Source organism: Epinephelus moara, chromosome 7 (genome assembly GCF_006386435.1).
Source record: "Epinephelus moara isolate mb chromosome 7, YSFRI_EMoa_1.0, whole genome shotgun sequence".
Lineage (NCBI taxonomy): Eukaryota > Metazoa > Chordata > Actinopteri > Perciformes > Serranidae > Epinephelus > Epinephelus moara.
The window spans coordinates 30,701,423-30,718,238 of record NC_065512.1 but is presented as its reverse complement, the minus strand read 5'-3'; the positions used below and the strand labels follow the sequence as shown (position 1 = coordinate 30,718,238).

Sequence of the window (16,816 nt, the reverse complement as noted above, 5' to 3'; positions counted from 1 at the left end):
GAAGAAATAGCTTGTGAACATGGTTGTGCATTTTGTGTGGTTATCTTTCACTCTACTGACATTAAGTAATAGTTGTTTATAATTTTGTTAATGATAAACAGTAAAGGATGCTGGCTCTGAGGGGCAAATTCATCAATTTATATTCTTCTATGTAGATGACAATGGCATTATATTTATTGATAGTTTCTGTTCATGAAATTACATTTTTAGCCAATATAGCAGTATGGCTAAAAGTTGGCCAGTCCTCGAATTTGGCTTGAAATTAAAATATCTCAACAACTTACGCTTTGTGAAGACATTCATGGTCCCCAAAGGATGAATTCTACTTACTATGGTGATCCCCTGACATTTCCTGGTGCAATAATGAGGTTTTTTTTGTAAAATATCTTGATAACTATTGGATGATTTATGAGTACCTGCTAAACTAAAGACTATCCCATCAGCCTCATCTGTACCTTGAAAGGGGGTTCAGTCAAACAGGGCAGTAGTGGAATAAACTTAAGCAGTACATCCATGTAGTTTGATAATGGTCACTCTTATACAGATTGTTTTAATATGTGTCATAATTTTGGATGACATGTCACATGTAGTTTATGTCAAGTGTAGGAGGTATACATTGTAAGCTCCTACCTCAAACATCATATACCATATATATACATTCATGCACATAGCCCAAAACAGACGACACAATAACTCAAGAACTTTTAATACTTATATGTGTTTTTAAATGCTTGGATGTTGTGTTGCTCGCAGGTCCTTAACACCCCCAGCAGTTCAAAGTCTGGTCTGGAATTAATGTCCGATCAGATGCTGCTTCATCTATCTTCTGCTTATAATGGGTGCCAAGTGAACACTGAGGAGAGAGAGAGAGTATGGGTGTTAAGTGTTGGCACTAGCCCCGGTTCTTGCATAACTCACTGATAATTAGGGTTTTACTGTTGCCAAGTCATAACCATTGCTATGGCTTTGCAGGTACTGGCAGGACATCTGAGTGGACTATAGGGTACATAGAATAGAAAAGAATAGAAATAGACCAAAAAGACACAACGGCCTCATGTTTGATGCCCATAAAGTGGCATACAATGCAACATATTAAAAGCAAAGACCCACTTTAATTGGACACACAGCACACTATGAGTGTTACATTTTTGTTTTCTTGCTCATCTTTTAACACCAGTCTTCCTCCTCAGTTCTTTCAACCCATCTTTAATCATTACACCCACTTCTTTTCTCCTGTCTCCTTACTCAGCCTCTTCTTTTCCTCATTCTCCTCTTTCCCATTCCTGTTTGAAATCCCTCCCTTTTTCTAGTTCTCTTACATTTCCTTAATCTCCCGCTGCCCTCTTCTTTTTCCCTCCTCCTTCCACTCCATTTGCACCTCCTCCTCTCCTTTTCTCTCCTGTTTCCCCAGTCTTGTTAGCACTGGTCACGCACGCTTGCCTCCCTGATTAACTAACAACCCAAAGGATGTTACACCAAGCAGTGTCTGCTCTCCCTGAGAGAGGCATTGATTTGCTGGCAGGCGCTAACCACACAGACGGCTGGCACATCGAAATGAGCTTCAGAGCAGAAACTGAAGGACTGCCGGGAGGAGAGAACCCACTATTTTCAAATTAATAGCTGATATGGAATGGAGAGGAGAATTCTGTATTTTTGGCCCCATGACTGCATACACAAAAACTCTGCTCCAGTTTTTGAATACTACTCTGAATAAAAATATGAACTTTTGTTTGCTTTTATTTCTGACAACATTAATTAAAGATTCAAGACTTTTTCATGCACCCAAAATACTTACTTCTCTCAAGTGTTGGTTAAATCTGTTCCCATCCGTTTCCTGGTAGAGTGTAAACCAGGATTAATTTGTGAAATGAACACTTCTCCATAGTGCCAGACGCCATCAAAAGCGAGCAGTTGCCCACTCAGGGTGGTTAAGACGACAAACTGCTGTCACCAGGACCCTGGTGAGGACAACGAGCATGCAGATGAGCTTCCCTGAGACAATTTTTGACATTCTTCAATTGCGCAAATCAGCTGTAGCATCAGCTGACCTGGTGGCTGATCTCAGATGATCTTGCAAGTGAAGACGCTGGATGTGGCGATCCTGAGCTGGTGTGGTTACACATGGTCTGCTGTTACAAGGTTGATTGGATGTACTGCCAAATTCACAGAAACAAAATTGGAGACAGTGTATGGTAGTGAAATGAATATTCAGCTCATGGGCAGCAGCTCTGGAGGACATTCCTACAGTCAGCATGCTAATGGCACACTCCCTTAAAACTTGCAATGTCTAGGGCATTGTGTTGTAGTATGTTATGTAGTGGTCATGCTGACACGGATTTGAACAACGTAATGAACAAAATTTGAGAGAAATAAGTCTTATGTGTGGATAAGAAAGTCTTCGATCTTCCGTGTTGTTTATACTTTGGTTCAGTACATGCTGCATGTTTAAATGAGGGCAGACGGTAGGAATAGGCTCAAGGTGATGAAGCTGAGGGGTCTTAAATGCTTCCCTAATGAGTTTCTAGAAAGATGACACAGACACAGAGAGAGGACATCTGTTCTTTTGGGAACTGAATACATTTTAAACACAGCGGTGTGTATGTGTGTGTGTGAGTGTGTGTGTGTGTGTGTGTGTGTGTGTGTGTATTGGTGCATGTGTGCGTGTGCACAAAGTGCTTCTTCAGTGAAAGTGTTGATTAACATTCCAGCTGACTCACTGCATCACTTTTGAAGACAGAGGGTCAGATAAACAATTTATTACACAATGAGAAATTCAGAGAAAACAAGCAGACTCACATGGACTAATTTCCCCGGAGAAGCAGTAACAATTTTTTATTAATCTTCTGTTTTCAGTTAGTTTATTCCATTTTCTTAGACCTTCTCAGGTAAATAATTAGTCTGAAATACAGCCTGAAGAGTTTGGTGTCATTATTCCTATCTCTAAAAATTGTAATAGTTGCAGTGTGAGCTATTTGATTTGGGCACAAGTCACAACATCTAATCACTACAACTAATTTCCCAGTAATGAGTTGAGTCTGTATGATAATGTGATCTGCTATAAGTTACACAGTATTATGAGAAAATGTTACACATGGCCTTGAAGTTGCAACAGACTGACATGGTGATCGCTGATCACAGACTCGCCACAGTCACAAGTTTAGAGCACGCTGACACCATAAAGTCATGTCAAGATTGGAATTTGTCTCTGTAAATGAAATAAGTACACTTTAGGAGCAAAATGGTGTCTGCCTATGATCAGTCTGTAAGTTAGGCACAACTCGGAGTTGTATATGTTCTTGAGGTGTGTGCATTAAACCAGATGAAACCCACAAAACTAGGTTAAACCCATGACAGTTTACGGGCCAGTGCTTCTCGCCCAGCAGTGCTCAGCTCTGAACTCGTATCTGAGGCTTTCCTGGAATGTAGACAGTCACACACAGAGGCTTTTAGATCCAAGAGGTCACAACCCTCCGCATCACTGGATGTATACTGCTTCAACTAAATCTCAGTGAAGATAACATAAAGTGAAAACTGGTTTGAAGAAAGAAAGGAAAGAGAGACCTTTAAGTTTTCTTTTCTATCACAAATTATATCTTTGAATTTAAGAAAGTACCAAAGCTTGACTCCTCTGACATCTAACAAGTGGGAAATTCTGAACAAGGGAGGCAATCAAATGCCCCCGAGCAAAACTCAAAGCATTAAAATCTATGGGATTATGGTTGTCAAAGGCAGATCTCTCAATCAGGGGTGGCCAAATCCAGGAGGAGGGTCAGGGAGCGCTGTTGGCTTTCAAGCCAAGAGCTTGTCCTATTTTATGCCAGACCTTATGACCCACAGTATTTAAATATTTCGAGCCCTCATGTCCTCGTTTTTAACTGAGCCGTCCAGCATTATATGCATACACCAAGTCTGTTCATGAAATGTGTCGTCCACATCACCTGCTTGACATGAGACATACAAAGCCAGCAGATTAACCATATTTTAGCTCAATTATCTCAAATCAGAATAATGGAAATCCAGATTATCTTGCGATTAATTTGTGTTGAAATAACATTCCTTTGTACTTGGCTGTGTGCTAATGTAGTAGGAAACTACTGTTTAAATACTTCTACATCAACCAAGCAAAACATGAATTTTTCAAGACAAAGAAGCATAGATATACTGGAACTGAACAGTTAAACTTTATTTTCACAGCCGTGATTTTTTTTTTTTTTTTCAATAATCATATTTGTTTTCAGAATATCTATAAAATTATATGCTTTTCAAGTCATCATTCCTACTAAATTGTGCACTGTAACACTTCTTGTTTGGACCTGGGGCCTCCATTGGCATATGTGGCATCTCAAATAGCATCATTACCATTTTTAAAAAGATTTCTCACATATTGGCACATCTGATGAGCTAACGAGCAGTTTACAGCTTTATTTGCCACTGCTCAAAGTGACAAAAGAACTTATGTTTAAGCAACACAATCACCAGAATAAACAAGGCACTGTACACAAACCCTGAATACTTGTAGCCCATACATCGTTTTGGCTGAACATACAGAACCTGGTTTTGTGGCACAATCCCAGTAAGAAATGCAGTGACGTTTTGGTAAAACAACAACCGCTTTTCATGGCATTATCCCTGCTGGAAACACAGCAAAGAGTCCAGCGGAAATTATGATTGGCCCTAGTGCGTGCTATCCAGTCATGCATGTATTGTCTTGACACAAATAGAGACTTGACATTGGACAACATCAACATACATATTATCAAGTAATCATCATTGTATATCTGAAAAAAATATCAAAGGAAGTAAGACATTTATTTTAATAGTTTTTATAGTACATTTAAGGATTTTATAGCCTATATAGAAAAAGCATATAATTTTGTTTTTGATAGCCTCTGACTATTTTTTTTAAAAAGAAAAGAAAAAAGAAAACCATGGCACAGATGGGTCGACATTCTTTTTTTATAATTTGTTTTTGAACACAGGTATACTTTCAAGGTGGCAATCTGAATCACTTGCAAGGGCAGTCGCACTGCCTGCACTGTCTATATTTATGCTCCTGGATGAGATGCTAAAAACACCCACATTTGGTGGCTGAAAAGCTGCTGGAAATGCAGGGATGTTTAAGTAAAAAACACAACCACTTTCATGGCACTATCCTGGCTGAAAATGCAGTGGTGTCTAAAAAAAAATACTTTTTGTGGCACTATCACTGGTCTATCTACTACCACATTAACCCTTTGAAACCTGAGGAAATTGGCTTGATTTCTTATAAAAACATGGGGAAAAGGCAATGAGCAAAAGAAAAAAGAAATTACCCAAAAAATTAACAAGAAATTAGTAAAAAAAAAAAAAAATTAAAAACAAGAAAATATGTGGAAAAAATGAAATTTAACAAACAAACAAACAAGGAAATTACCTGGAAATAGTGTTTAAAATTGTTATAATTATAACATGATTTGATTATAATAATTTGATTTTTAATTTATAGTGATTCATGATTATAATTTGATTTAATTATAACATAATAACATAATTTAAAAATGTAATAATAATAATAATAATAATAATTACAAATATTGTTTTTTTCTAGCTTTTTTCTTTTTTCCCTATTTTTCAAAATCATTTTCTAATCTTTTTTTTTTCTTTTTTCTTTTTTTCGCAATTTGTGAGACATTTCTTACCAAGTTGCCAATACTTGCGAAAGGTGTCTGAAAGCAGCACCTGAAAATGCAGCAGTGACCTGGTAAAAAACAATGGGTTTCACTGTTTTTGGTCTCAAACAGTGCTCTGCAGTGAGCTGCACCTTGGCAGGAATCTCAACTAGGTAGCACACTATCCACCATTCCTTCCGCCTTCCAAAGACTAAGGGCCAGTCCAAATACCCCCCTTAGCCCTACCCCTTGGCCCTACCCCTACATTTGTGCATTCCCGCGAGGGGTAGGGGTGTCCCAATTCCTTTTTGCGTGTAGGGGTAGGGGGCATAACGAGGGGTAGTGGGTATTAAACTAGCCCTTCAGAGCGAGGGATTTCAGATGCTGACTTGCCAGCGAGGAGTAGACGTCGCCATGGCTACCACCGAGCAAGAGACGGGGAAAAAAGTTCATACATAGCTAACGTTACTGTCGTCAGGATGCTTTTTAGCTAGCTAGCTAGCTCGCATTATCTGGCGTCTGTCATCTGTCCTGTTCTGCAAATTTGTCGGACTTTTCACATTACGATAACACGCCAGCTAGTATAACTATGCTGGTTAGCTAGCTAGCAGAAGTCCCTTGTTGTCTGTCGTTCATCAAACGAAGCATGATGAATGTGGCAAATGCGATCGGTAGGATGAATGAGACTCCATTGTAGATGCCAGTTGGAAATGTAGATGGCTCGCAGCTTCCTATTTAAAATAGTTACGTATGCGTGAACGTAACCAACGTGGTGACGTAGTGAGTGGTGTCCCAATTCCTAGGGAAAGATTTCTACCCCTACCCCTTGTTGCTTCATTTTGAGGGCCAAGGGATAGTGGGCAAGGGCTAGGGGTAGTGGACAAGGGAGGCTATTGGGATTGGGCCCAAGTCACTCATATAAAATGCTACTTAAGAAATGTTGACATGGTATGTATGAAATGTATAAATGAAACATATTTGTGGTTTGCAGAAAAGCACAATGCCAACATTTCCTCTGGCGACTGGGCTGGTTCAAGCATCGTGACAAAGGTGCAGTAAAGTTGGGAGTCTCCAACTGTCCAATTACCCTGTATTTGTTTCTTGTATTCACTGGAGAAGCAGGCACACTCTCAGTTTGGCTCTGTTTCAGGACTCTCCAGATGGGTCGGAGGCCTGGTGGAGTTCCGCACATTTGGCTCACCCTGTGTGTGTGTGTGTGTGTGTGTGAGTGTGAGAGAGAGTTTGTACGTGAGAGAGAAGACAATCAAGAAAGAGGTCGTGTAAGAGAGGGAGACTCGTGGGTGACAGTCTCCAAGACAGAGCGAGACAGAGGGACAGCATATGTGTGTGAGTGTGTGTGGGCAGTCATGTGTTACACACCCAGCCTGACTAATACCATCTGCCTTGTATCAGGGGTCTGTCTGGGACTGCCCTCTCATCTCCACTCTTCTTCCTTTTCAATCATTTCTCTTTATTTAGCTCTTTTGTTTCTCATTTCTTCTTTGTATTGTGCCTCAGTAGTTTAGGCTGCTCTTTTTCATACTAGCGATGTTTTAAACATCGAAAGAAACGAAAAAGTCCTTTGTAACTTAAATTTAAATATTTATTCGTTTCTGGCAAAATGCAACGTCACTCCATTGCCATGGAGCAGTGAGCTCTTACCGGTATGAATAAAAGAAAAAGTCCACCACTCAAAGATGTGACAAGAGACACTGAGATAGTTAGGAAAGAAGAGAAAGAAGGAGATATGTGTCAGAGGAAATCAGAATCTGAGAGAAAGGAGTGGGCGACAAAGGCGGCAAAGACAAAGAGCAAAGAGGGGAGAAAGAGAGCAAGAAGATGAAAGCTCTGTAGTTCAGGCCTACTCCCAGCTTGGCCTCAAATCTCCTGTTACCATGGTGATTTAACTGCCGATACGCTGTCCCCCCCGAGACTCTGTCCTGAAAACACAGGGGGAGAAAGAAAGAGAAACAGCAACACAAGGGCAGGCAGAAGGACAAAAAAACACAGGTGTGCTAGACAAGGACTGCAACAAATGTTCAATATACCCTCTCTGCCATTCAGGGAACCTTCATGCATCCAGCTGAGCTCAGTGGAGCCTTTGAAAGGTTGTTATTATATGAACAGCATTTAATTGTGATGCCACTTGTATGGCACCAAATGTTACGACCGTTCCTCTTAGCTCCTTGGAGTGTTTTCGTGTCTTTCAGCTGATTGTTTTGGTTTTACGGCGCGCAACTTTACTGTTTCGGGTTATGGTCATCAACCTTTTTCCTTTTCTTTCTTTTTTTGTTTTAACAAAAAACTTTTGATACGCTCACTTGCATATCACTGAGCAGCATCCAGACAATGTTAGCGACTAATGGGTGAGCACAGTGAAGCATTTAGCAGTTAAAGAGCCAAATACTTCACTCAGGATTTGGTGGAGACCAAACTAGAGCTAATCAGTGAGTAAATACAGGACTTACTTTTGTCAGGTGGCCAGAGACACAACTACAAATGAATGCCGATGTTGCTCTGTGTCTGCTGGATGTGTAATAAGCAACCATTTGCTAATACGTTAATATGTCAGTGGTGGGTTTACAGGTTGTTGTGCTGCCCCCAAATTACCAGAAGGATTTTACATGTCATGTAAGGAAAGTAGTCTTTTATGGTTTACTATAAAACTTTAATAATAGCCTGTGCTATTTATTGCTTAAATCACTGAACTCAACAGGCTTATATTTGAGACATGCGTCTATATTCTGACTATATGACTGCTTCAGAGGTAACATAGGGAGTCACCACTTTTTTTGTCATATCTCTTGTGTGTCTTAGGCCAGTATATCTCAGAAGATTACTGTCTTCTTTGATGCTCATACTAGTTTCAGTAAAATGAAATGAATGATTGAATTGTGAGAATCTAACCAAACTAACTATGCAGCATCTCCATATTATATTTATATGTGCGATCAAAGCACCTAACTAACATTAACTCAAGTGGGTAGCCAATAACGTGTTTTATATATCCAAAGAACTTCTATAAAAATGAACTGCTTGACAACCAGACCATGCGTGTAATTGAGGCATTTATTTGTCAGAATGTGTAGCGACACGGCTAGTAAAAGGGACTGGTATTTATTTGGGACTAGGCTTTTAATTGAAGTTCAACAGTAAATTCAAATGTGTTTTTGTTTTGTGAACATTATTGAATAAAAGGTTTTCTCAGTATTTCACTTGCAAAATATCCCACTGATCATAGTACTACTTTCCACTTTCTAGGTGTATAGCGTTATGTAACATGAGCTGCTGATATGAATTCTCAACCACCAAAAAAAGAAAAAAAAAAAAGATTTTTTTTTCCACATTAAAAGTGTAGTTTGTAGGATTAATGGGCATCTATTGGCAGAAATGGAATGAAATATTTAAGTTTTCATTAGTTTATAATCACCTGAAACCTAGAATCATCATGTCATCGCTACCTTAGAATGAGCTGCTTATATCTACATATAGAGCAGGTCCTCTTCCATGGAGTCCGCCATGTTGTTCAACAGTAGCCCAGAATGGACAAATTAAACACTGTCACCAGGAAAGATTTGCATTTGGCCACTGTAGTTCTTCTGCACACTTGCCACATGGGAGAAATTTTAGTTGGTTGCAATCTACAACCTCACCACTAGAGAACAACATGGTGGAAGAGTGGAAGTGAAGGAGGACCTGCTCTGTATGTAGCTAAATGTCTCATTCAAGATAAAGAAACACGAAGATTCTAATTTTCAGATAATTATAAACTAATGAAAACTTAGTTGTGAATATTATATTCCAGAAATTTCTGCCCATAGATGCTCCTAAATCCTACACACTGGACCTTTAATAATCCTGTAGTGTTTCATCATGTTAAGTTGTTTGCATTGTTAACTTAGGTTTTTCTGCATCATGTTTATTATGCATGATGCATTGTATGTGTACATATGAATATGCATCATTAATGCATACTGGGAACGTGTCATTATTATAGTATCTTGTATTCAACTAAATAAGATCACCAATGTCACATAACTATAGGATAAAACTGACCACTGAAAGCTAATCAATCAGTGCTAACTGCTCTCTCTGTCTCTCTCTCTCTCTCCTTCCACAGCTGTATCATTCATGAGGCACAGCGCGTCATCCTTTGGATTTGCCGTGAGTTCCCACCTCCCTTTGCATTGATCAATTAGTCATAACTTTGGGCTCTGTGATTTATTAATGAATCCTGTTACCAAAGTGTTATTGGTCCCTTTGTCTCCAAGGTAACAGGGCAGAGAAGAGAGAGTTGGCAGGCAGCTCAGGTGCCTTTTGTGTTTGCTAAACACGTCTGCTGGCTTTCACCAAAATAAAGCTTCTTATTACCTATTTTTCTTTAAAGGAAGTGACTGGGTGTAATTAGTTTAAAAAATAAGACTTATTGAGAGTGAAGTGAATATTAAATCCCCCGCACTCTAAGCCAGTAAGGGCAAACATGATTAGCATAATGTGATTGGAATATTATAGACCATAATCTGCAGTGCTAGCTATCTCTTTATTAAAGATTGGGTTTTAATTAGGAAAGCTATCTATGACGGTTTTAATAAAGTAGCAAGAAGACAATACGTTGCTATAACCCTGCGCAGGGGGGTTAGATCACAGTAGCTGATCGCCTGTAGCTTTAGCTGCTATAATGTTGAAAGTTGACATTTTTCTTTTAGCTTTTACAGGTACATTATGTGACTTGAAAATTAAATGATAATGATCATATTTTATGATACAGCTTCAGGGCAGATAAGACTGTCTTAAGTCGTCTTTGACAGAGGATAACTAACTAATGCAGCACAAAGTCATATACAGTATCATGTTGAAAGTAATGTTTTATCACCCTGTGGCAATAAAACATAAACAGTCTTGGTCATACATTACATTTTGAAGCAGCTCTTGTATGTTTCACACCATACCAAACATTCACTGGATCTTTAAAACCACTGATATGGTGAAAGATACTACATCCTTTGTGGCATATTAAACACAGATGTGTTGCAGTGGTGCAAATACTTATCAAGCTGCTATCTAAAAAACACTCAAGTTTGTTGCAAAAACTGTGCTTACTTGCAACTTAAGACCATTTCCTCTTTTCATTTGTCGCTTGCTCTCTGTTCCTGCTGTAGTTTGATGCCACGCTGGACGTCCTGTCATCAGTCATTGTCCTCTGGCGCTACAGCAATGCAGCAGCTGTGCACTCAGCACACAGAGAGTATATGTGAGTACCAAGCAACCTGCTGAGTTTAATTAATGTTTGATTGATAATGAATCCATGTGGTCTGATGTAATTTGGGTTATTTTTCTCCACCTGCATTAAAGCAACAGAACATCTGCATTTGCAAACATTTACTAACATAAAATGTCATAGTTAGTCCACCAAAAGCCTCCACAACTGCCACAGTGCTCCATTGAAAAGGTTATCCAAGGTTTGGAACTCTGACACTATTCTATACAAAGATTATCCTTCATTCTGTGTTTTGGCCCAAAATTGCCATTGTTTTTCAGTTGGGTCAAGATCTGGTGAAGGCTGCAGCACATCATTTTAATGCTCACATAACATCCAGTGTGCCCTTGTTGCGACTGAATGAGAAATTTACTGAATGTGGAATTGAAGCAGGATACAATCAAGAGTCACTCTTGTCCTGTGAAGTGTAAGGGCTTCGTTCCTTTGCCCTACAATCCACTCATTTCATGCATGTGTGTATGACATGTATTTATATTCTTCTAAAAAAATAAACCACTTAATATTGTTATTCTTGAATTGACAAATAGATCAGGTGGAAAAGGTGTTGTGTTTGCATGGTCAAAGCACTGACATGCTGTACCTATCTGTCCACGTTCCGTATCCATTGTGTTTCCATACATTCCAACAGAAATAAAATGTGTTGTTTTTCCACTACAGTAAAAGAGTATTTCAGGGGCATGTGGGATGGATGAAGGGAGCTTTAAGCCAATAGGGTATTGTTATATTACTGGTGCCTTTGAGGGTGTGAAGCCTTGTCTTATTAGGCTTTCAGTCATGCTTGGCATATCCACCTGGACAGATTAAATACTTTTTCCAAACTCTATTTCTTCATTCGAGGGTGAGAGGGAATGGAGCAATATATTCCTAATTGAACAAGGTCACTGACTGTACATCAGTGCTAAACACAAGCCTGTTAATCCAGCGGTTTTCAGGCCTGCTGCAGCTCAGCTGAGTCCATCAAGTGGCTGTCAGGTTGCACAGAGCCGTGTTCGTCTCGTAACAGCACCACAGAGGTGCTGCAGAGGATGAAAGACTGAGCTGCCACTCTGCCATCCATTAACAATTAATATTTTACTGAACTTTTTTTAAACATAAACAGTGTTGCTGATTGTTAGCAAATCAAATATATATATACATACATAAGAGGAAAAAAAGACCCAACAACTAAATAAAATTATAATTAAAAAAATACATAAATAACAATACATAAGTAATTCTTAGAAAAAAAAAAATCAAACCTATATTCCTACATAAATATGCACCACAATCTACTCTGACCTACAGCTGATTAGCCCTCACACACACACAAACTGTGCAAAACAGCACCATGCACATGGCGTGTGATTCACTTCAAGATCCATCCACACCAGCAGTGTACTCCAAGTAGTTTCTCCAGTTTGCCACATATTACTGTGAGAGAGATTTATTCATATGATGCAACTTTTGCCAACTCTGTGACCATTCCTTTAAAGACGCCTAACCTGGTTTCCTCCCGTCTAATTTTCTTTCCCACCATTATACTGGTCTGAATGAAGCCCCTGGCTCCACAGTGAGATGTCATTTGTGGGTCACTGAGAACATACATCCTCGGGCAAAACTTAGAAGTTAGTCCGGGTAATGTTTTTTATACGTTCATGAACCTTCATCCAGTAGTTGTGATTCATGGGACATTTACAGAGTAAGTAAAGAAGAGTCCCTTCAGAGCTGCAACACGATCAACAGTCAGTGTTGTTCCTGAGTTTAAGCTTAAACAGTCTGCAGGGGGTCCAATAAAAGATTTTTCTATACTTACTTCAAAGGATAGTGCACCCAAAAATGAAAATTCAGCCATTATCTATTCACCCATATGCCGAGGGAGGCTCAGGTGAAGTTTTAGAATCCTCACATCCCTTGCGGAGATGGGGCTAGCAAAAAAACTCCACCTAATGGAGGCTGGGCACCCCAGATTAAAACGTCCAAAAAACACATAATTTAAACAACAGAATATCTCCATACTGCTCGTCCGTAGTGTTCCAAGTGTCCTGAAGCCTCGACATAAAAAGTTGTTTAGAAAAAAACTGTTTTTAGCCTCATTGTAGCCTGTAGCTCTAACTGCTTCTGTGTACACCGAGCTCACGTGTGCGCGCTTGCGTGCGAGACCAGCAAAAGCACGTGAACACACATGAAGGCGGTGCCCATGTCTCACAGTCTCGCGCAAGTGCACACACATGAGCACAGTCTATAGAGAGGCAGTTAGAGCTACAGGCTACAATGAGGCTAAAAACAGAGTTCAAATTACGTTTTTCCAAACAACTTTTTATGTCGGGGCTTCAGGACACTTGGATCACTACGGACGAGCAGTATGGAGATATTTTGTGGTTTCAATTATGTGTTTTTGGATGTTTTAATCTGGGGCGCCCAGCTTCCATTAGGTGGAGTTGTGTTGGTACCTCCTCTCCCCTTGGATCTCTGCAAGAGATGTGAGGACTCTAAAACTTCACCTGATCCTCCCTCGGCATATGGGTGAGTAGATAATGGCTGAATTTTCATTTTTGGGTGCACTGTCCCTTTCAGTTTTACTATGTACTTAAAACGTAGTTAGACACATACATGCAACATACACATACACACCAAAAGTGACAGCACGCATTTTACGTCCTGTTTGCTGTGACAGAAACTGAACCATTAAAGTTTGACCAATGCGGTGTGTGTTCACGCTTAGTGAAGAGCAGGGTTTTAGACTTCCTGTGAGTTTGCATGTTTGTGGCATCTCCTGATAATACATATACAAAAACAAAATAAGAATGTAGGAATGAGGCTGGATGAGACCTTCCGGCTACAGTGCATCGGACTTAGGTAATAGATACTAAGGCAAAAGAGAATGAGACATAGGAGGATATTATACCATTTTGAATTAGGTTGGTGCAAATGGATAAAGAGTGTCTTTTTATTCAGGTTACATTTGTATTAATCAGCACGGCTGTCTAGGTGATGTAACACTTTTCTTGTTAATGTGTGTATAATTTACCACATTTAATAGCTAGAAGTCAAGTGACTCTGAATTTGAGACATTTTCTAAGGTGTCCTAGAGAGAAGCATTTCTCAAACGCATACAGACTTTAAAAGTGTCCTTTTCTAAGTGAATTGTGTCGCAACCAACCACCGTCCAAATCAGTAAAGGATAAACACCACCTCACTGCACCTGTCAGATACAGTGTCTCTGTTCTGTAGTGAGATAGATGGGACGCAGCTATTGTAATTCAGGCCCAGTAGATGTGTCAGACCAAGCGAGACTGTAAATGATCGAGCAACGGAGAGGTGTTGAATAAGCATGTCTTATTCCATCGCTGCCAGAGCACGGGAGTGTGCATGTGCAAGGATCCCATTGCCCCACCCCCCAAAAGCATTAACCTCATTATCCCCAATATTTTTTAATAAACAAACATCACAAAGTGCCGCCCTCGAGTGCTCTGATGGAAGTCGGCAACTTGTTTATTCTGGTAGCACACAGTGCCCCAAATACACTGCAAACAGTCTTCTGACTCATCTCCCAAACACTGCGACCATGTTGAGAAATATATGTGTGAGATTATATGTTTGCATTATCACTAAAATCAGACATAAAGAGGTCTTTCAGTCCTATAGCAGTTTCTGTTATAACATTATACATCATGCACTGTGCCAGATATTGTCATATGGATAATTCTATCATTAGCCTGTGAAATTAACTTCAATATTCAATGTAATTGAAGAAAATGCATGAGCAGGCTTACCACAGCACTGCCAAATCACTTACCGACATATATGTCATTTACAAAGGTCTAGGGTTGCACTGGTTGTAATTTAAGCCAGTGAACAGTTGTTAATGGCTGATTTTTGCTTTAAATTTTGCTAAAATTTTCCTTTATTATTTCATAGTGGTTGGTAAAAAACGTTACTACTGTGCCAGGCTGCCCAAAGCCACCAGCAGTATTATTTATAACTGTTTATGTCAGGATGCTTTGAACATTTGTTTGTGTCTTTGCTGCAGCAGGAAAATGACAAATTGTCCTGATTCAAATGCAAGAGAGAGAAACAAAAAACTGGGAGAGAGTGCTCTTGAATCAGATTCTTAAGGTTGTTGCTTTGCTTGAACTTTAACTACCTCATGGCAGGTTAAGCAGAGGGATCACACTCACTGAAGCTAACGCCTAACGCTCTGCTCTCTGTCTGTCTCTGTCTGTCTGTCTGTCTGTCTGTCTGTCTGCAGAGCATGTGTAATCCTTGGGATTGTGTTCGTTCTTTCTTCCCTGTGCATCCTTGGAAAGGCCATCCATGATCTGGCAACCAGGATGCCCCCGGAAGTGGTAAGACCACAAACACACACACACACACACACACACACACACACACACACACACCTTTGAGGAAATCACATAAGCCCTTTGTACACAGAGATGACGCTAAAGATCTCCTACAAAGTCCCTTTTTCATGCCGTCTTTGCATTTTTACACAGCATCAAACAATGGCGGCATCATGCCGTTCCAGTGTTTGATTTTAGGCAGAATGCCGGCATTGCAGAAGCAATAGTGGCGTGATGGGCGTGACATATAACACAACAGCGCCTGCCCCTGGTGTGACATAAAACAGATGCACCAGCAGCGCTTTTTAAACAATAACAATGGCATAACCTGGCAATAACAATCATTAACTGTCTGTTGTATGTTCTAATCTCCTCTGCTTGAAGGGTAATGAGCTCCCAGACCTCACTGTTTTCCCAATTTGCCAACATTTTCAGCTGCTGTTCGTCTTCCTTGAGTTAGCTACTAACTGCTAGTGGCTACATTTAGAGCTCTTGCAGTGGGTTGCACGCATAACACCTTAACACATTGTTTATACGGACCTTATTTTGGTGCTATTACTACCTCCAATGCCAGCTTAATGGTGAGGCATCTCTATCCCCATATACATATAATGAATAATATTTCAGGAAAAGGATTGATGTCCAATGATATGACAGAGGCAAAAATATCTACATTATGTAGTGCGTAGTATGTGTCAAGCTTCAAAAAGGCTGGACCCTACGCATCCCGTAATGCAGCTCAAAAGTGTCTTTCATTAGACATGCTCTACTCCCCTAAATGTCCACTTTCAAACTCCACACCTTAAGTTTGTTACACAGGCTTTCTGCTCTAAATTTAATATTCAAAATTTTAAGCCCCAGACGTAACAAACTTTGGAAAGCTCCTCCAGAGACTTGACCTCATAGAAAATGGGAACAACATTGTCACAACATCAACATGTTTAAATTGAATGTCAGACTGTGATTCATGTGTGTTAAAAACAGAATGCTCTGATTTCTGTGTATAATAATCGTGCCGTATAGCTTTGTATTGAAGGGGCAGTGTTTTATATTTGTTCATTAAATGCTGTTAAATTCAAGTTTAAAACTTTTTTGTCAGGGATTGCAAGTGCCGTGACAGTGCAGCAGTTTAAACCTTACCTTGGGCTTTGTGATTTTCTTCAGTATTTTATGAAAAAGACACAGCTCATCAGCTGCTCCCAGCTATTCCCCCGACAATATAAAAAAGTGTTTATGAGAAAAGTGGCAAACACAGGTGCATGTGTGTGTGTGAGTAAACAGCACAAATCACCCATATACACATTCTGTGCACACGTTCACGTGCATACCACACACACACAAGTGAATGAAAATTTACAACAGCCTTGAGTTCCATATGTGCTCAATCTGAGTCAATACATACACATACAGTACATTTACACACAGAGCAACACACACGTACACACACACATCAGTCAGTGTTGTGAGCGAGGTATCTTTTTATAGCCCACTGCTGTAGCTGCTCTGACGTCAGAGTTTTGTCTCCCTCCACCTGACTATTGTTCCTTCTCTCTGTTGGACACGCACAC

The 16,816-nt window shown here is 39.8% G+C and overlaps 1 protein-coding gene across 1 annotated transcript in view; it reads left to right on the top strand.

The window, feature by feature from the left end:
* The window catches only part of LOC126393142 (transmembrane protein 163-like), an 86,520-nt gene that overhangs the window by 53,949 nt on the left and 15,755 nt on the right, over nucleotides 1-16,816 (top strand). Inside the window, exons 3-5 of the mRNA XM_050049032.1 lie at nucleotides 9,769-9,812; nucleotides 10,808-10,899; nucleotides 15,155-15,251. Of these exons, the coding sequence (XP_049904989.1) occupies nucleotides 9,769-9,812; nucleotides 10,808-10,899; nucleotides 15,155-15,251 (233 nt within the window). The remainder of the gene's footprint in view (nucleotides 1-9,768; nucleotides 9,813-10,807; nucleotides 10,900-15,154; nucleotides 15,252-16,816) is intronic.